The following is a 22,213-nucleotide window of genomic DNA, read 5'->3' on the forward strand; positions in this document are numbered from 1 at the left end:
TCTAATGATGTCTCGTGGTTTGTTGAGACAAAATGGACACAACAATGGACACAAATGAAAAGGCTCAGGAAGATAATATTAATATTCATGAAGGCTGTCACTGCTGCTTAGGGAACCGCAGTAATACAAGGCATTCTTTGCAGATGATAAAGAATATATGCCTATAGATTTTGTTAGTATTTGCTTAAATTGTCTGCTTTTTTTGTTTTCTAATACCAGTTGCTATAATGTTGTTGTTCGTTATCCTCTCTTTGGCTTTTCACTGTTTGTTAGCATTAAGCTAACAGGGCAAGTTCTTCAAAAAAGATGTGTCATTCCTTTAATTTATGTTTAGTAGCAATAGAACAATGTTTTTTTTTTGTCAAGGACAATAACAGATATTTGGAACCAATTTACATGTTCAGTTAAAGGGCGTTAAAAGTTAAAAAAAAAAAAAAAAATCCATATTTGCATCATCACCTCAAACATCAGCAGTTGTTTGAAAAATAAATGAATTATATAGACCATAAATAATTACTTGCTTGATCGATTGAGTTGAGGAATGTTTAATTAGTTCAACAATAAAAATGTGGCCCTTAAGACTAACATTCTGTATGCGACCGTCAGAGGAAAAAGTATCCTCGTTTGCTTGCGAGTCAACGCAAAAAATGTGCCGAACAACAGCGCGCGTCACAAAAAAATCCCAAGGTACCACCGCACTATAAATCCATGCCACCTACTTGAATATTTGACCATTTTAAAATGACTCGAACAAATCTAATTTTATAACGTCGTAACTAGTGCGCCCCTAGTGGTGCTATGAGCACATAACAACTGCTCCATCCGATTTTTCCATCACGGCTTAAGCACCCCTTTCGTATGTGAGAATTGACCCCGGTTATTTTTCCCCTCAATCTCCAGGTGGCCCTCCCACCCTTTGACTTCCCACCTGCTCGGTTTGGTATGCGTGACTAAAACGTTCAGTGGGGAGCATGCTAACACAACGGCCCACCCCCGGTAAAAATGGCTTCAATTTGCTGTTTGCGTGTTGTTATCCAAAATAAATGTCCAGCGGCGGTGACGGCAGGAGGGGCGTACTAATCAATTTCAGTGAGCCGGATCTCCTGGAAACAACGACTACCACCTGCTGGGAACGCGGATAAAAAAAAAAAAATCGGCAGCATGTGGCTGAATAGGAAAGAACTATTAAGGTGTTTTTGTGTTTTTACTCAAAGTAATGAAGCGTTATACATTCTGAGTGATATTAATTTCTTTTTTAACTCACTGACTGCCATTGACGGCTTTTGACGTCAGAGATCCGAGTCCCTCGCAGTCCGGTGGTGAAGCGGCGATGGCGACGGTCTGCAGTCATTGAACACACGAGGCTGCACCTGAGGGGATGCGTGGGAAGCGTGATGCTCCATGACATATCCATCATTGCGCTCGGGGGGCCCCGACGGAGCCGACAGGAAGCGGGCGGGCGCTCGGGAAGCCATGGATGTTTGCGTGCCGTGCAGAGCAACAATTGCTCATACATCAAGCGCAGCCGCGAATAACAGCGGCCGAGTCCGTGCGCGGCGGGATGAAGGTTGATGCCGCCTTCCAGGAGGCTGCATAAAAAAAAAAGATGAGAATAAAATGGCTGAATGCAAAGTCTGCCGAAATTGGAGGTGAATGCCGAGTAGCTGAGATTGAACCGAGATGTTGCGCAATCTCTTAAAATGAATTAAAATTCAAATTATGACTGCCAAATCCTTTTTGAACTTCGTGTTCCATCACCGCTTGTTTTGCGGCTTTATTGCTTCACTGTTTTTTTGTGTGGAGTCTAACAAAGCAGTCTAACAGCCTGTTAATACTCGGTCTTGTTTAGCCACAAATGAAGGTGCTATCCTATCGAATAGCATCACCGACGTTTTTTTCTTGGTTAGATTTAAAAATTAACATTTTTAGGATGATCATAAAGAGTTCTCTTGGTTGCTAAATGATCTCAACAGTTCGTAGCGGTAATGCGGTAAAGTCTGAATGTGGGCAATGCGACAAAATGGCAGCCCACATTCCTTCATTTTGTGTTTAGGAGTTTGAATCGGGTGAGGAATGGAAAGAAAATAATCTTAAAAAGGAACAAAAATATTTCAGGGTGCAGAGTTCTATGAGCTCTTTCTCTTTCACACAATAACTGAGGATGAGGAGGGTGGCAAATAAGCCAAGGTCAGATGTGCACGCTTGGCTGTGTTACACTTATAGTAAATCAATTGCAATGTCTCCGCGGCGGCTGCCAGACATATTTGAACATCAGCTAGATTGAGTTTGAACACCTGCTATGAAAGAGTTGGATGGCTCACTTTTATCCAAAAAGTATTCTTTTGTTTTCACTGACATATAAATGTACTCACAGGTCAATTGGTTCGCTAGCTAATGAAATTCAATTCAGGCCAGTACAACTCTACACAAAACAATGGAGGTAGCTCCAATATTAGACCCTATAATAACAGCCTGAAATATTTGTGTTCTTTATATTTTTAGGCTTTTTTTTTTCTTTCCTAAGGGGCTAAACAAACAAATAAGTGTCAAATAGGTGTCTTTTGATAATGCTATTGTGACATTAGGGAAGTCAGCTAACGCTAGCTAACCCGTTAGCCACCATGCTAGTCGTTTCAATCTCGATTTGAAGCTCCTTTAGCATTATTGCTAAATGACCATTGGAAAATGCTCACAGTTAGCAACTGGAAATTCCTATTAGAAAATAGCAGTGCAGCTCAGTGATTTTTTTTGCAAAGACGGCCAAAGGGAAAAATCGTGTACTTTATTCAGGTGACAGGTTAGTTTGAGGCAGAAAACAATAAAATAACCCAGGCAAGAAAGACAGTCATCGAAGGATGGGCATCCTGCATCCATTATATTTAGGCAGGAAATGTCATGAGGCCAGTCATTGCTTCAAAGTAAAATGTTACTAGTCAGAAGTGTATGACGTTCGCTGCCTTGGAATGTTTTTATTTTGAAGTATACTTTTCCGGAAGCATTCCTTAGTAAAAACGGTTACCTTGATCATCTTTTTCTGCCTGAGCTACTCTCCTCGTAAGTAACTTTTTTTCTTATTGACGTTAATTTTTTTTCCTGTTGACTTTTTGGAAATTTCACCAGGAACTTTCTAACAAATTCAGCTAACGAATGTAAGTTGCTCGTTGGTTGGGGAGTATTTGTATACATTGAAACAAAAAGACGGAGTCATGGACAATATGGAAATGATTCGTTCAGGATGCCCAATCTGGCTAACATCAAATTAGCATGAATTAGCATGATTGAATTCCATGATTATTATGCACTAGTTTTATTCTAATATCTATTTGTTGCAATTTTTGATTCATTTTTATTACTATTAAATGTTTATTTCAAGGGTTTAGCAGCATTTTTGGTGGCTTGGAATGGCTTATGTCATTCTAATATGTATTTGTTAGAATATATGGTGCATTTTCTTTTTTTCTTTTTTTTAATATGATTTAGGAGCGTTTTGGGGGGACTTGGAACAGATTAATCTATTTACACGCCAAAAGTGGCTCCAATGGAGCGTTTTTGGGGGACTTGGAACACATTAGGCTATTTACACGTCAAAAGTGGCTCCAATGACGAAAAATAGAGGTAGAGGTACTTCCGTATATTGCATTAATAAGAGAAACACATTATGTAGTGAAAAAAAAAACGACTGTAAATGAATTAGTGTCAAAAAGCACAAACAGCGAGTATAAACATGCCAAATTAGCAACATGGTATGACTAAATTCTGACTCACCTAAGTAATAACTCAATATGGCTGGCTTGAAATTATGTGTGGGACTTCACTTGACTCATTTGAGCGTCTTTTTTCCGATTGACGTTTTTTCAGCCGCTCTGATTGGTCAACATCCTATTTTGAATGTGTGATTTGAGACCGCTCTTGAATGGAGAGTGTGGTGCATCTTACTAATTTTACTAATGTCACCGAGGTCAAAGCAAACTGAGGTTTATGGCTTGATCCACTTGGCATTTTTGATATCTTGCTGTGCAGTGGCTTCATTTAGAGACACACACACACACACAAACAAACTCACCGACAGCATCCTGTTCATTTTCACCCATGTGTGTTTTACAGCCGCACACAAGGTGAGGATAATGACTACTTTTGGTGTTTGCCTCCACTTTCTCAGCGGTCGCCGCGGTCCGCCGGCGCACCCCGCGTTTCTGTTCCCTTGACGTGGAAAAAAAAAAAAAAAGTCCTCCATTTATTGAGCACTGCACAAGGTAATTTTTCAAATTTGGTGGTGAGTCACTGCTGGGCATTCATGGAGCAAATGTGACGAGGTGGGGAGTTCATGCCGAGCCAAAAGATTTGACTCATGTCAAAACTTAACCAGAGTGGTGATTTTTCTATCTTGGTCTAAAAAAAAATATCAAGTTTTGGGATCTTCAATGTATACTGTATAGATATGAGAACTGGAATAACGCCTTATTTGAATAATCAATAATCTGTTGATTATTTTGTTAATGATTGATTTAATTTAAAGGCAATAAGACTAGTTTGCCTTTGTAAAGATCAAAGGATAGGACGAAATATCGCTCAAGTGTTGTCACCATCTGGTGAAATTTCAGCTCCCTTGTGTCTTCTTTCAATGATTTCCTATTGATGTGAAATGGCTTTGATTTAAAGATCAAAAAATGGACAAAATACGTAACTCACATCAAAACAAATACTCCACAAATATTCTCGTTTTGAGCACTAAATATTTTTGTCTATTTCCAGAGCTATCAATATAAATTTCCATATATAGTGCATGGTGTTTTTTCATCAGCGTGTCTCTGCATGAAAGCGTTGTCCTTGAAAACATGTTGACTGCGGCAGAGAAACAAAACAAGCGCCTGACTCTGTCCGGTCACGCCAGCTCACGTCCGCCTCATTGAACGTGAAGCCAAGGTGTGTGCTGTTCAGAACTCCCCCCTCCCTTCAAAAAAAAACAAAAAACAACCCAAAACAAAAAACGAGCTCTTCATCAAGAGCCCGGGGGACTTTGCGTGTGAGGATTTGTGATGTCGGATGCAGCTCATGTACACAAAATGAGGGCTTCAATTTTTGATGGCACCTGCGAAGCGCAGTGGCTCGCCTCCCTCCATGCGCCGCCGGGTCCAAATCCTCCACGCCGGCAGGCTCCGCGACGGGGAAACGCCATTCTGATCCGACCCGTGTGCGAGTGTGTGTCGCTTACACAACAGACTATTGTTTGTGCCATTTGCATTCGGGCCCATGAAATCCAGCCCATTGGCTCGCGAATGGCACAACGCTGCGAGACAACGGTGGCGGCCGCGGCTTTAGCTGTTGCCATGCTACAGCTAGATCACATGCTTCAAGGCTGATCATATTTTTGGAGAGACGCTGTCACACAAAAGATGTGTGAGGCTAGGTGGATGTCATTGGAGATTACAGTCATTGGAAGCAAACCTTACCATTATGGCAAATAATAAATGTTCACATATATATATATATATATATATATATATATATATATATATATATATATATATATATATATATATATATATATATATATATATATATATATATATATATATTATATATATATATATATATGTGTGTGTGTATGTATGTATATATATATATATATATATATATATATATATATATATATACATATATATATATATATATATATATGTATATATATATATATATATATATATATATATATATATATATATATATATGTATATATATATATATGTGTGTGTGTGTGTGTATGTATATATATGTATATGTGTATGTATATATATATATATATATATATATATATATATATATATATATGTATGTATATATATATATATATATATATATATATATATATATATATATATATATATATATATATATATATATATATATATATATGTGTGTGTGTGTGTGTGCATTCATTTAGTGCGAACTATTTTCAGACTCTTCTTTAGTCAAACTTTAAAAATTTGGGGAAAAAAAAACAACAACTTGGGACTGAAGGTCTGGACTCTTAAAAAAAAAGTGTAAAAATTTGTCTTTGGGATTGAATGAGTTGATTTGTTATATTGCTGTTAAATTGCTGAGTTGTATTTGGCCCCCATATGAGTTATTTCACAGATGTAAGAATGAAAATTGGTCTGGTCTATGAGTTATGCAATTATGAGTCGAGAACCTGATATGTGGTTTTAAATATACAAAACAAAACTACACTTTTCTCGAAAAAGTATTGTATTTTGAATATAGAACAATGAAAATAACGCGGGCATTGTTTAATGCTTGTTGTTTAATGTTTCAGCATCTACACAATTATCTTTTGAGAACACAAGGCTCCACTCATCCTCTCTGCAAACTTCTGAATCTGAGAATTATCAGAAAAATACTGTACAGTATATGAATAGAGAGCCGTGACCCGGCGGGGGTCACTGAAATCAGGTCTTTGAAAAGGACAGAATGGGCTGAAAATGCTGAGATTGTGCGTCAAGTAACACCTGGCCCACTGCGAGGCGGCCATTGTGTCGTCTAAGGACTCGTTATCACGCTATCATGTGCTCATACAAGAGATAGTTCTCTGAGGCGCCGCCATTATGGCTAGCGAATCAAGGTAAGCGGCGAGCCAGGCCTTGTCTTGTCAGCGCAGGGAGGGATCGCCGCATAATAATAGAGTCATCACCAGGGCGGCTCTTTCTTACAGACTGGAGAATTTGCCGCCCTCGGCCTTTGATTGGTCCCCGGCGAACACTCTCACGCCGACAGCTTCGACATGCGCGTGAACACATCACCAAAGAAACCAGATGGCATTTCAGTCAATGCTGTAAATTGTTATTTTACCTGGCACATATCAGAGTTCAAGCCTTATCTTTGTTCCAACCGCTCGTGATTGCAAATCATGTGACTTATGCCCCCCCCCTTGGCTCATAAGAACGCATTTTCCTAGCAAGTGTTTGTAATGCGTTTTCACAAAACCAGGCCTATGTTACGGAGGTTAGTTTTGAGAAATTGACGAAAATACAAATATTCAACAGAGATGTCGTTTTTGGGGTTTCTACAAATGCAACCCCCTGAAGGTGTCTGGATTTATAGTCCCCAGCTGCAAAAGATTTATATTGTAATCAAAGTATATGAAAACAAGGGATGAGTAAAGATTGCATATGATTAAAAGGTGACAGTGCCAAAACTTCAAACTTCAAACTTCAACTTGGCAACATTCAAATTGCTGTAAGCATGTAAAAAATGTTATCTACCTCCATGTATTCTATATAATTCAAAATAGAATTAAGTGTAGAATACAGTATATCAATATCTCCGTTTTTATTCTTGTAGACATAAGCCTGATCACATTAAGATTTCATTTACCGTAATTTTCCGCGTTCAAGTTGAAGATAGTGTAAAACTGTTGAAGATAGGATGTTGCTGTGAGCAGACAGTTTATAACTAGTTTTAAACAAAAATAAAAACTTCCATGTACAATTTTTCAGTGTAAATATCTGATGTTACACAAGCAGCTTATCCGTGACAATGTTTTTCTCTCAGTTTTTGATGTTGTGCCTTATATACCTGGGTGGCTTATATTCCAATTTTTTTACAGTGTTTCTTTTGTAAGTTTATAAGTTTACTTCGCAGTTATGTCTTTTTATTTTCTATATGCGGCCCCTGAGGAAAAAGTCTAGACACCCCCGATTTGGTCGATAAGCATGGCTACCGACTTTTTTTTGCGTAACTATTTCTCGGACTGTTTACTGACTGAATCCAGCCACATGTCGACATGGTTCCTCGCCATCCTGTAATCCGCCGTGGCTCAGCAACAGTTTCTCTGTCTTGGCCGCGCACTGACACTGTTTTTCTTGTTTCCCGCCCGCGCAGAGAAACCCATGGCGAGGGGCCCCCCGGGCGGCGTTATCGGGATCCTCGGAGGCATCGTGGCCATCGGCCTCATCATCGGCGTTGCCGTCACCGTGGTCATGGTCCACCGGCGTCAGCAGAAGACCCGCACGGAGACAGATAATGACCTGTGAGTGGCGAGAGTCTTTTGCCAAAAGAGTGTTGTCGGGCAGGGGAGGTAGGCGGGAGATTAGATGTGAACTCGTGTCGTCCCTCCGGAGAAACGAGGGCTTTGAAAGGCACAAAAACACCATTCGCCAGGAGTTAATAGTGCAAAGAGGCCGCCGCCTCCCTCCCATTCATCCCGAGAAGCAAGCTGTTAGTCAGTCTGACGGCAGACAAAATGGAGGAGCGCTTCGAAGTGGCTTCACAATATTATTTGGGGATTTGGTGCGATGGAAATGAGGGAGCCGTCCCGGGGCGTCATGGGAAATGATCCAATTTCGTTTCATTGCTCTCAAAATGATCATTTGTTTATCGCAAATTATGTATCTTTGTTTATCCATCGGTGTCAATGACGTACGCTGACAGATAGAACAATTAAACGCTCTTCCACCAGATGGCAAGTGGTAATTTATGAAACCACCTGTTAGCATTCATACAATAGAATAATGGCTTTGTGTTCAACCGAACGGGCCAAGTACATTTCTGGGTAAACTGATGCATAGCCTACGCGTAGCCTGGGTTCTTGCAAACCGGTGCTAAATATCTCTAGTTAGCCCTTTTTTCTACACTTTTTTCGACAAAAAAAAGCAAGTCTCTAAAAACACTGTCCAAAATGGAAATTTGCATATTCTCTGGATCCGCGTTTAAGTGTAGGTAATCGTAAACCGGAGTTTTACGTCATCGCTCTACCCTTATTTCCCACCAAAAACGCATTCATTCTTTCTGATTGTATGTAATTTGGTGAAACTACTGCCGCCTAGTGGCTTGGCATGCTTGTGAATGAATAAAACCGCACTATATGAATTCATGTAACAGCATATTTTTAATAAACAGACCTATAAGGATGGAAATATTTTTACACACGAAGAGGGGAGTATTATGTGTAGACAAGGCCTGAGATGAGGTCGTAAGGATAAAAGCTATTATTTTTGTGACTATTATTTTGTCAGATCTTTGTGATGTAAAATATGCGTCTTTGCTCACTAAATGTTGACAACACTGTCAAATCGCAATCCAATGATCCCCAAATAGAAAAAACACATTACAGGTGGGTTTTGAAACGTTATATTTTTTTCAAATCGTCATCAAAGGTTCTTACACATGCCACAAATCCAGTACTCCAAGTCTTCAGTCTAAAACAGGGCTGCAATTTAGCCTTAAATTTGCCCTCAATTATAGTAATAGGGATCTCACAATCCCATTTTATGTGCGGTATTTTGTCCAATTTGTAGAACGCCCCGCCTCCTTTCTCACTATCTTCAACATCACTTCCTGTTTATGGAAGAGACGTCCTGTTGACTGTGTCTTCACAGCTGCATTTTGAACAAAACTTAGGTCTCATAATTGGTCTCCTATCGTACAAGCAGTCCATTCCAGACTCCACTCCTGTTCTTCTATTCAACAGCATCTGGATCCAGCATGCAGATATCAATTTGGAATTATGCATTTTTTCATACCAACTGTAGCTGATTACGTTAAATGCACATCATATCAAACAGAAAGCATTGAAAGAAGATACTAGGGACCTGAAATTTCACCTGGATGGTGAAAACGAGTCAAATTTCAACATGGCATGACCACTTAGTTATCACTCTGCCAGGGGTGTGCCATCCTTTGGATAAAATACTGCCAGAATGACGTGGAAGAACACGATACCGCAAAAGGGTTCAAATAGAACGTTTCATTATGTTTTACAATGTATGGGCATGCTATTTGCTCGGTTTTACCCTGACTAGCTTGTATACATAAAGTCAAACAAACGATCGCTTAAATTCGTGCGATATAATTAATACAAGCTTTTTTTATTTGTTCAAAGTGGCCTTAAATGTGACTTCGTTAAGCCCGGCATTAAAAACGCCGCCTTGACAAAGATCGATCTAATGTTGTGGAAAATTGTTTTCCTATGCGAAGGGCTCTTTAAAAAGGCAACGAGTGGATCAATTTGGTATTTATTGTTGGCGTTCCCGCGTAAGACTTTTAAGACGGCCAGCTTGCTTTTAAAGTTTATCTGCTAATCTGCCTTTTTTTACAAAGCGGGGGTCATAAACCCCTCGACGCGGCCAGCTGCCGCGCATCCGCCGTAACGGCCGAGGCGAAACGAGCCACCAAGCTGAAATCGGTCGAAATGCGTTTGTGAAACTAGGGGGAAGCCATCTGTTTGTTACGAGGAGAATCGCAAAAAGCCACGCCGTCCAAAATGTGAGCGCTCACCTTGCATCTCACTAATTGACCCTGTCGCAGACACCTGGTCTTGGCAGATAGCGCGTTGCCCGGTTGCCAGGGTTACCGCCACGCGCTCAGAAAAAAAGAAAAAAAAAAGATGCAAAGAGCAATCCGGGCGGAAAATGTCACGGTAACGCGCAGGGGTCGGTCTCTCTGGGAATATTAACAAAACGAGCGCACGTATGCTATTCACAAAAGAGACGGCGTATTCTGCTGCCGGGTGAAATTTCAAGACGAACCGAAAATGTGCTATAACCTTTTCGGTGAACTTCATTTGACTTTCTCGAAACTTTTGAATGCCCCCGCTCTTTAACATTTCTGCCGTCTTCTCAAAAAATGCAGAACAACAAAATTCATAAGGCTTTGGATCCACGCTGACATTCACTCTAAAAATAGTTTGGTCAAAAATAACGAATGGAATTCCCCAAATATAGGACGCACCTGTGTATAGGGTGCGCCCTTAATTTTAGGGCCAAATTCCGGTATTTTCTATGTTACCGTGTATAGAACGCACCTGCAGTTTGGCAAAATTATAAAAACTCCATCAAAACAGTATAAATCATCTTCATATTCATATTTTCTTTTGTTCCCTAAGTCATATATTTGTTGCGGGTGACGTGTGTTACAGATTTCCCACATTGTGAGCGGTCAGTGAACACCACGCCAGTAAATTACACAGTTAGCCACTACTTTTTCACGCTTCAAACCCTCCATTTCAGCGTATCTGCAGTTTTTCTTATGTAGCCAACGGGGGCAATTTCCCAGTATCGAAGTAAAGTGGTACCAATACTTACTGACGTCTCTTGTTATGAAAAATTCAGGTTATGAAACCCCTATTTGGAAAAATATTGTCTCTTGTTACAATGGAAAATTCATGATATGAAGGGCAAAAATTGTTGGTGTATAATAAGACTGTAATGTAATTCGTCTTCACAACCTGCCACGTCTCTCCTCCGCTGCTGGAGCATACCATTACAAGAGGGGGGACAATACCGCAATCCATATCGCAAAAACTCTTTGTTTCCCATTGAATTTGGAGCACCACCGAATCTGTCACACGCTGACACACTTTGGTAGAGCACAAGCTACAACGTTTTTTTTTTTTTATAATTTTTTTGTTAAAATGTTACTTTCTCTAAGTGGTCAAACATTTGACTCATCCTCTGCCCCCATCATGCCTTTTGATCACGCCGCTCGCCGCATAGTAGGCCAACCCCAAAGATAAATGAACATAAGTTTTGTTATTCTTTGACGTACCGCTGTATTTATTCCTCCTGCCAACGGGCGTGTTACTGTTGTGTTGGTGCAGTATTCAAACAATCCATATTCAATGTAATAATTTCACGAGCAGGTGGCAGTAAAAGTTTGGGTTCCAGTTGACGAACAAAACCCCCCGACAGCAGTGAATGAGTTTGTCGGTGTGCCATTAGATTTTCTGAAATGTGAAATGTGTGCTTTGGCTCAAAATCGGTTGGACAACACTGAGTGTAGCCTCTAAAACCACCCCTTCCACCCCTCACCAACACCACCGCTGCTTTCTGTCTCCCACTCAGAACCCTCTGCTAATCTGTCTTTCTCTCTCACTGTGACGTAGAAGTAACGACTGTCTGTCTGTCTGTCTGTCTCCTTCCCGCTCTCGCCTCCCTCAGCATCGCCGTCGCGCCCGTAACCGACAGTTGCGTGACACAGGCTGCAGAGAAGCCAGAATCGGCTACAAGGAAAGTAGAGGCACCCGACCCCAGTCTCTCCCCCGCCGAGCCCTGCCCCCCCGGATCCTCTATTCTCTTGCCCGCCTCCAACGGCGGCCTGCAAGTGACGTACTTGAGCACGCCGCTGTGAGAGAAAAAAAGTGATCCGCCCTGGGAAAAAAAAAAAGGCGGCCCTGCACGTTTGATGTCAAACTTTGTTCAAATAAATCAGTCTCGTTTGATAAACTTCGATAAATCAGACTCCATTAAAAGCCTTAAGAGGGACTATCAAGCTCCAAGATTATCTGATTGGGCCAGCTCGCCTGACTACTGGCAAACATATCAAATCAAATTGCTAATCAGAGGAAAATTATCCGCGATCTGATAGAGGATTTGGCTGCTGTTATCTTCCCATGAGCCCAATCTCTCCGCTTAAAGTCATTTGTTAAGAGTAGTGCAACCTCCTCTCCTTTTGTATTGCCGTTCTTAACCCCCCCCCCCTCCCCCAACCAGCCGCTGTGCATGATCGTCGTCGCCCGTGCATGCCAAGAGTTGTGTCCATGGTGTGTAGCTCTGCATGCGCTGTTGTCAAAATGTGACTTAGAGCATCAAGTGTCCACTTTGTTCAGTGTCTTAAGATGAAATGTTTTCACATGTTTAAAGTGAATGTTGGAGATTCTTCGTTTTATCAGTGACGGCCAGCGCGTTTGGTATCGCGGCCTTCAGTGGGGACTTAGCCGATTTAATCCGCGGATTAATGGCTTCGCTTTCTCGTCGCAATTATAGAACCCGTCAATACTGCAATATAACAGCACGCAAGTGTGTCAAGTACATTATCTCGAGGCGTCGAAAATCAATATTCGTCTAATAACATGACAAAAACTTTGAAAATTAAAAAGACTAATTGATGCTCGCCGGAGAGATGCTGATTAGCAAACCGCGGTGTCAAAACTGCTAGCCGCAAGATTTTAAATGGAGCCTCACTTCTTGGATTGCTCCCCCCAAAAGTACGCAATTGTGACAGTCAGCCAGAACATACATTATAGCCAACTCCCACATAATAGCAGAGCTAACAATAATAAGCTAATGTTAGCGCAAAATTTTCAGATTTTTCCCAGAAACTATCGCAATAAACCAATTTAGCTATCTACAGACGCTCTTCTACATATGAATCTTACGAACATTCGGCGAGACGAGCAAAGTTGCCTGTATGTCAAATTTTCTATTCAGGGTATTTTCTGTGACACCAAACCCCAGCGTTTTCCCCCCCAAGTGCAGGGGTGCCCGATGAACTCTTTTGCCGAATTATTGCAACACAAAGAGTAAAATGACCTCTGCAGGCTAGACACATTTACGAAGCAGTAACTAATAAGGTTGGGCCACAAGTGCAATGAAAGGCTTCCAGTACGCAGGGAGAATTTGTTCCTTGACAAGCATTTCCATTTTAATTAAGCAAGAAATGACCTGAGAGGCCAACAGGAAATGTTCTGAGAGGCCAGTTATTGCTTCAAAATAAACTGTATTATAGCAAGAAGTGTACTGTATGATGCAAACGGGCTTGGTACGTTTTCATTTTGAAGTTCCTCATGTAGTCATTAAATATTCGACAGCAACCTGTTAGGGGAAAATTGACCCAGTTTGCTTCGAGATTTCCTGACTTTGTTTGAGAACTGTGTTTTTTTTTTTCTGATTGACGTTTATTTTTATTTTTTTGACTGATTTTTATCACAACTTGCGAACAAATCCATCTAACGAACGGGAATTCATAACGCACCGCGTTCGTATGTAAAGGAGCGTCCGTATTTATTTGGTTTGCTGGTTTACCCGTGAGATTTTGCTCATGTGAAATAGTTACCTAAATACGGTTGATTTCCAAATGATCTTATCGATATAATAATTATATTCTCTCACAGATCTCGCGTTTGAGACTGTATGCTATATAAACTGTCAATTCTACCATTAAAAAAAAAAAAAAAAACTATGATAACCTTGCCACATGGACATACTTTGGGAATAGAGTCATACAATTTTTTGGAACAAATATTAGACATTATGTAGTAAATAAAGGCCAGCGCTTCTAATCGTCGCTGATTTTTATAGACGCGAGGGATACGGAAAACGGTGTTAAACCCTCAACAGCGATCCCAACACGGCTGATTGTGTTTGCCCCGGCAAGGCGGCGCACAGCGGGACTCGCCGTCGGTCAGGGCTAATAAATCACGCGGCCATTTAGCGGCCCGAGCGGCTAATGATTATCAAAACAGACGGGCGTTTGTCAAAAGCGAAGAATGTGTTCATCGCTCTCGCTCACCCCCGCCCGTGATTTATGACCCCCGCCTGAAAATGCGTCCGCAATTGTGAAGCGGGCAAGCAACGCACCCCCCCCCCCCGCTCACCCAATGAATTTGCTCACGAGCGTTGCTGACATTGACACAGTTGCAAACGTTCGCCGGAATAAATCACTTTGACACCTCGGCTAACTTCCACACGGGGAGCGGGGAATACCTGTTGACGCCGGACGCCGTCAACAGATTTCAACAACCGAGACTGAAAGGACACTTGACGAGCAAGGGGAGGGAATGTTGAAAAAAAGAAATGTTCAATAATGCAAGTGAATTTACGATGTTCACACCTGGTATTGCCATGCGTATTATACACGGGCTTTTAGGGTAATTGCCTGTATTTATAGTTTAAGCAGTAAAATGACTCCCCAAACACTATACATACATTTCAAACTCATATTACAATAACACCTTTAATCCCTGTAGAGTATTTTGTCCGATCCTTTGATCACATCAAAGGCATTCCATAATAATAATAATAATAATTGGATTTCCGTGATACAGATCCTCTAAAGAAAATAAATGACTGAAGCCTCTTCTTTGTTCTATATGAATATTTTGATCAGCCACAAAACTGCGACGTATCTAAATAAAAAAAAACTAGTTAAAGTTTGTTCTCATAAATGTTTCTCTATTTTTTTTATCTACCGACAGCAAAAATTCTCACAATGATGATTTCACACCAACCAATTAATAGAGTGTGATAAAAACGTGTTCCTCAACACCGCCAATATTAGCGAGTTCCGCTAATTGCGGCGTCACCTTGTATAAATCCAGCTAAATCCTCCCGAGGACAGGTTGTATAATTGTGACAGGTGGCCTGAGAATGTTTGCTTAAATCTGCCAAACTGTTCCCAAATCGGCGCGAGGCCACCGATGTATCGTCGCCATGGTTTCCACGTCGTCGCGGCTTTATCGAACACAGTCGTAGCATGTGAAGCACGCGTGTGCCGCTGCAGGTGTGAACTCACGCGCGCGCGCGTGCCAACACCAGATGTGAACCACATACGTTGTTGTACGAAACCTTTGCATCGCTTGAAGCTGCCCACCAAAGTGTCACTGTTGTTGTTAATTGCCCCTAAACTGGTGCTTGAATGTTCAAATGCTGTTCACGCGGTGTTCTCATGTTATCGTAGCAGTTCTTTGTGTAATCGACGCTTGAGATCTGGATGTAAGCCGGCGATGTATAATTGTAAAGTCCCGTGTTCTACGCCACCACCAGAATTATTTTTTTGATAAACTTGTCCAAGAACAAAAGACATTTGTTGCATCCGTTTTTTTTGTTTTTTTTTTTACCCCTGTAGACCAGACAATGCGGGGAAGTAATTGCCTCCTGAAGATCACATCACGTTCGCCGCCCGAGTGCAATTAAAAGTATCATTAGCATTTAAATTGCCAAATAAGATTGTGATCAGCGGAAATCAATGAGAGCGGCGAGGGTCAGCTCCGAGTCGTTCGGCCGACTTGTTCCAGTCGAGTCCGACGGCGACGACGCCATTCCGGCAGGCTTTGCCCTGATTGGCTAAAAATTGCTCCCTCGGGTCACGAATGATGGTCAAGTGAGGGGCCTCCTCTTTCCGAGGTCCTGACCCTTAAATCTCCCGCCCAGATTACTCCTCTCAGTGTGGGGATTAGCAATGTTTTCCCCTCGCTATCCCCCTTAAATCTCCCCTTAAGCTGCCCTGAGCTATCGGTGTCCAGCAGAGCGTGCTGGGCGAGAGATCTTCAAGGTGGGAGCCCGAGTGCAAACCTGGACGCGGCTCGCGCTCCCCCGCGCCCCGCCCGGCGCGTCCTGCTGGCCGCAGGCGTGCGGCGCTTGTCAGCTTCCATTAGCGTCAGTCGCCCCCGAACGGCTGCCACCCTCATTACTGCATCACGGCACAGCTGAGGTACGAAAGTTACCGAATGACAACGGCTACGTGACGCGCCGCACGCTCGCTAGCGGGCATGGGCCGATATCAGATTCTGGCGGTATGATAACGATGAGCAAAAATATCATGGTGTCACCATATTGACGTCATATCTGCCCCCCCCCTACAATATAAGATGATCAATTTCATTTTTACACAAAATATTGAATATTTTGAGCATTCTTCTTGTTTTTTTTTAATTGTCCTTAGCAAGTTACAGTGACCTCCTCCTTATCCTCCAAAAACAAAACAAATAACAGCAATTGCCATCTAAATACGGAGTCAACTTTGCAAGCACTGTTGATACCGTGTCACCACTGAGCTTCCAAGAAATGTGTATCATGCTAAGTACAAATAAATAAATAATCTACCTGTTTTTTAATTCATAGAAAATTACAGTTCCCAGTTACTGTTAAGCTATTTTTAAGACAAAGACCTCCTTTATATCATCCATGCATGGGTCAACTCTGCAAGCATAAAACTGGATTGCATTGCACTTCCAAGAAATGTATTTTAAGTGCAAATAAAATAAATAAATGCATGTACATACATATATAAATGCATACAATATCATTAATCTTGTTTTTTAGTTGTTTTTTGCAAGTCATAGTGCCTAATCACTGGCTATTTTTTAAAACAAAGAGCTCCCCCTTCTATGTCCTCCAATATACCAAGAGGGTAAAAAAAAAAAAAAACAGTGCACCTTGTTGAGTCAACTCTGCAAGTAGCCAATCATATTCTGCCCTCTTTAAACGCCCCCTTTTGTTAGCTAAAAAAGAATGCGGCTCAAATCGGCTGACCTTATTAGAACGGGATTATTTTTTGATTACCTTAACGTAGTGCATTAGTATTCGTCATCGAGCATCAATTTATACTTGAATGGAGAAACGTTAGCCTGTGTCGCACAAAGATGCTTCACACCTGCAACAGCAGAGTCCAAAAAGAAAACCCGGCACGGATCCTCCTTCCTGGTAGAGCAGGATATGGCCCTAGCTGTGTCACAAGGAGGTGGCCGTGTGATGTTTTGAGCCGGGATAATGGAGAGGTATGAGATGGTGGGCCCCTGAAGATGTCAAAAGTGACCCCTGCAAAATATGTTCCGCTTCTGACGGACCATTTCCAACCTCGGTATAAAATAGAAGAACCCAGCCCTCCGCTTTTCACAGGGCACCATTGAAGCTTTAACTGCTATGGGGCTTCGAGGAGAAAGGCTGACGGTGGGACCACCGTCATCCCCTGACCTTAACCCCATTGAGAGAACCTCGGGAGCTTCCCTGAAAGCGTATTGTTGCAATTATGTGCACATTCACATGGTGACGCGGCATCCAGCAATCGGATAAAAGAGAGGACATGACTGGCAGAACACAACAGGCGGAAAGTTATTCCTAACATGTGGCTAGTACACTGTAGCGATACAATTTGTTTCTACCAAAAAGGTTCTAAAATAAACTGGTCCAAGGAGCGGCCTACTGCTGAAACTCCTTTACCTAAAATATCCATTAAAAAGGTCAACACATTTCCAATCAACTACCGTATTTTCCGCACTATAAGGCGCAGCGGATTATTAGGCGCACCCTCAATTAATTACATATTTTACAACTTTTCCCATATACAAGGCGCACCGGATTATAAGGCGCTCCCTCAATTAATGACATATTTTAAAACCTTTTCAATCACAATATAGTAATACTCAAAGTAATAACAATAAATAACTCAAATAATAACTCTAAACTCTCAATAGCATAATAACTCAATGCCAATATGAACAACTTTGCTCAACTGTAAACACACAAAAGAAACAGGTAAAGCTTACTTTAAATGATCCATATATAAGGCGCACCGGATTATAAGGCGCACCATCAGCTTTCTTTAAAAAAAAAAAAAAAAGGCTTTTATTGGTTCGTTCCCCATTTACGAATTCCAATCTCAATATTGATCCATATACAAGGCGCACCTGATTATAAGGCGCACCATCAGCTTTTTAAAAAAAAATAAGGCTTTTAGGTGCGCCTTATAGTGCGGAAAATACGGTATATAGAATGCCTGTTTGGCCTGACGTACAATCAATAATAATAAGTTAGCCATTTTATGGAAGCAGTGACTATTTTGCAGCTCACTTCATAAAACGTGGTATGTAATTTTGCTCCAAAGTCTGCTAGCTTAACCCCTGGGTGTCCGGGGATTTTTCGCAAGCCCAACTTGGGCAGACTTTGAAAGGGTCATGACATCATCAAATATAAAGCTGTATTTACTTTCAACCCCTCAAAATGTTCAGTGGCATCAGCGCTATCCATACATACAACTTTTTTTTAGTATGTATAATGTCCATCAGTGGGGCAAATCCTATTTTGTGGAATTCGCTTACAACAGGGGTTTTAAGGTTCCCATTAAATGGCAAAAAACGAGAGAAGACTGTGCGAATGTGCTTTACACTGCCCCCTGTTGGCCAAAGCGCAATAGTCCATTAAAAACGAGATAAATGGGGTACTAACATCTTAATTCTCGTTTTTTATAAGGTCCAATCTTCTAGAGTGCATTTTTTGCAATCGAAATGCACATCACAAACATTTATCTGTTGTTGTTTTGGTTTTGTTTTTTTTAGGAGGGGGAGGTTGGAACAAATTAATTGCATTTTTTTTTTTCTATTCAGAAAATTGAACATTTTAAGCATGGTCACAAAACAAATCGTAAAAAATCCGAGAAATAAATACACATTCAATTACTGAAAAAAAATCAACTCAAATACAATTTTGTTCATGCTATGCTATCTTTTATGTACATAGCTTTGATTTTATTTTATTTCTATTCAGAAAATTGAAAATTTTAAGCATGGTTGTTAAAATCTCTGCAACCAAAGATTTTAACAATGGTCACAAAACAAATATTTAAAAAATCGGAGAAATAAATACACATACAATTACTGAAAAAAAATCAACTCAAATACAATTTTGTTCATGCTATGCTAGCTTTTATGTACATAGCTTTGATTTTACCTCCAAAGTAAAATGAACGATTTTGACACCCAACGGTGTGGTTTTTACATAATGGTGTCACGGTAAAACGCCAGCATAATAAAAGGCTCCATTGACTCTTAGTGTACCCCGACTTCTTTGGATGGGACGTCCTTTAGGCAGCTGCGAGGCAAACGTTCCCCTGAGTGACGCCGACAGCTGCCGCTTTGAAGCCTTTGGTGACGCGGAGGCGTACAAATTGAAACTGATGACTTTTTAATCCGACAACACGGCTTATTATCCCCTCCCGTGAGTTTGCTCCCACACTTTGCGCAGGTTTGCCAAAACAAGCCCGATTGCGTCGTCGCCGCACGTTAAGGACGTTAGCGCCGCAAAAACGTCTCGTTCGGGAATATTCGGTATATTCTGTGCGAATCTCATCATAATCCTTTTGAATAATAATGTTAATTCCAGATGATTCAAAGAAAATGTTTTGTCTTTATCACATGTTCACGCGTAAGTCAAAAATACTGTTTTTAGCATTTGGCCTACAACTACGTTCGAAGGTAATGGAAAATACGTCAAACGTTTTTACTCTGTCAGGTCCATGCTTGTGTCATTTCAAAAAGGCAAAAGAGTCTAAAAAATATATATTTCCCTTTTTTTTCCCCCCTCCTTACTTTGCCATCTTACTACCCTTTGCGCCACGCTTTCAGTTCCATCTCAACCCCATGCCTCTCCCCCCTGCATATTCTCTCAATTTTGACATGTGATGATGGTGGTCGAGGAGAAAAAAAAAAAAGTTGCGACGCCTGGGGTGTGCGCGCGCGCTCGCCATGAAACATGATGGCTCCCCCCGAGCCAATGAAATGTCATCATGAGAGGGCCCCGCAGGTTTGAAGAAGAGATCTGGCTGCGGAACGTGCGTCTACCTTGGCAATTCATCCCAACGTGGAGGTGGATGTTAAAAAGTGTCAAATGTTGGGTGATGTTATTGAAAAGAAGCGACATGTAGGTCAGTGCAAGAGGCGTTCGCCCGCTCCGCTCTCTCACTCGCTGCGGTTTGATGTCACGCTGCGTTGACGGTGGCTGGAAATGAGATTTTTTTTCCTTCTTCTTTTTTTTTTTTCAAGGCAGCTGTCAAAGCTTTTGTGTTTGTGTCTGCATCAAGTGTGCGAGATTACATTGTCGTCTAATGAGCCCACCGCCTCACCTCTGCGAGCTCCTGCAGCTCCTTGTTCGTCACCAGAGAAAATGGATGCCTCGGTTTTTTTTTTGTTTTTTTTTTCTCCCAAAGTGCCGCAGTAGCGAGGGGGGGGCTTTTGACACCTTGCCGAGGGGCTCGCCATGGTGCGGCACGAACGCGGCAACCTCTGCGAGTGGTGTAACTGACCAATTTCTCACTTTGTCTGTCATGGCTGACATGTTTCCTGGTCAGTGAAGGCACTCTATGTAGTCACTTCAAGATTGGTGATCGGAGCAGAAGCCCTTGTTGGAACGGTGACTTTAGAATAGACGATTGGATCACAGACCAATTCCTGGCACTGTGTTTTACGAGTAAGGAAATAGACGAGTATTAGGGATTGACTCGTACTGTTTACATGATGCTCTCAGTTTTGGTGATATTCCTTTGTGTGAAAAGCAATGCACTCGGACGTTGGTTCAGTCGGCTCGCTTCTTTTATTGAAAACAATGCCGTAACAACCTAGTCATTTCAAAATTGGTGATCAGAGCAGAACCCCTTGTTGGAACGGTGACTTTAGAATAGACGAATGGATCACAGACCAATTCCTGGCGCTGTGTTTTACGAGTAAGGAAATATCCGAGTATTAAGGATCGACTCGTACGGTTTAAATGATGCTCTCAGTTTTGGTGATTTTCCTTTGTGTGAACAGCAATGCACTCGGACGTTGGTTCAGTCTGCTCGCGTCTTTTATTGAAAACAATGCCGTAACAACCTAGTCACTTGAAGATTGGTGATCAGAGCAGAAGTCCTTGTTGGAACGATGACTTTAGAATAGACAGATGGATCACGGACCAATTCCTGGCGCTGTGTTTTCCGAGTAAGGAAATATCCGAGTATTAAGGATCGACTCGTACGGTTTACATGATGCTCTCAGTTTTGGTGATCTTCCTTTGTGTGAACAGCAATGCACTCGGACGTTGGTTCAGTCTGCTCGCGTCTTTTATTGAAAACAATGCCGTGACAACCTCAGCTAACACGAGTTGCAGTTAGCTGCAACAAGAAATCTCAAGAGATCTTGAAGTTACTGTTAAAAGCAAACACCCATATTTTTGGTTTTCATTTTTGGGGAAAAAGTGCTTTTTATATTTGGGGAATTACTACTGTATGTTTGGGACTCGGCATCTTGTGCGCCCTTGAAGAGGGACTCTCCCATCCATTGCCTTATTTATATGCAAATAAATACAATATTTTCATTTTCAATGACGATGGATCATCTTATGCTATTCTGCCCAGGTAGCCATGAATATAATAATAATAATAGTCCATTTTTTTTCAAGTGACAGAGCTTAAAATCCAAAATATCAAACACATGCTTCATATTTACGAACAGAAATCTTGAAAAAGTCAACATTCGCCAGGTCAGCATGACTCCGAACAAGAAAGTGGCCGTAAATATCATGGAGAGTTGAGAAAGTTGAGATTTGAATATGCTATTTTAACGTATTTGACTAGTTTCTTGCCTAGTTTAAAATAAGGTCCTCAAACCACCATCATTGCCTCCTTTTCTACATTGCGTCACATATTCCCGGTCGTCGCCATGTTTTTCTTCATTTTTGTCATATTACGTTTGATCACATTAGATTTATTTCTTAAAGGGCTCGATCATGGTGGTTGAACAGAACTACCAATGATCGTAACTGCTGATCTCAACTCAAGTCACCTCCTAGATGGAAACTTGGTTTTGGAATAGACTAAATGAAGAGCGTGAGGAAGAGCATTTTCTATTGTTGCTCGTCCTGATTGATGTGTTGACCTGTGTACCTTGTTTGCTTTTCCCCCGGTGATTTGAACT

The 22,213-nt window shown here is 41.3% G+C and overlaps 1 protein-coding gene across 5 annotated transcripts in view; it reads left to right on the plus strand.

The window, feature by feature from the left end:
- Positions 1–22,213, plus strand: part of nectin1b (nectin cell adhesion molecule 1b) — a 207,474-nt gene that overhangs the window by 153,122 nt on the left and 32,139 nt on the right. For 4 of the 5 annotated variants that reach the window (XM_088426920.1, XM_088426921.1, XM_088426924.1 and 1 more), the window contains 2 exons: positions 7,879–8,026; positions 11,934–12,000. In XM_088426920.1, coding sequence (XP_088283046.1) covers positions 7,879–8,026; positions 11,934–12,000 — 215 coding nt within the window. The remainder of the gene's footprint in view (positions 1–7,878; positions 8,027–11,933; positions 12,001–22,213) is intronic. The other variant, XM_088426922.1, reaches the window with a different exon arrangement.

Source organism: Hippichthys cyanospilos, chromosome 11 (assembly GCF_059441005.1).
Source record: "Hippichthys cyanospilos isolate Australia breed blue-spotted pipefish chromosome 11, RoL_Hcya_1.0, whole genome shotgun sequence".
NCBI classification, from domain to species: Eukaryota; Metazoa; Chordata; class Actinopteri; order Syngnathiformes; family Syngnathidae; genus Hippichthys; species Hippichthys cyanospilos.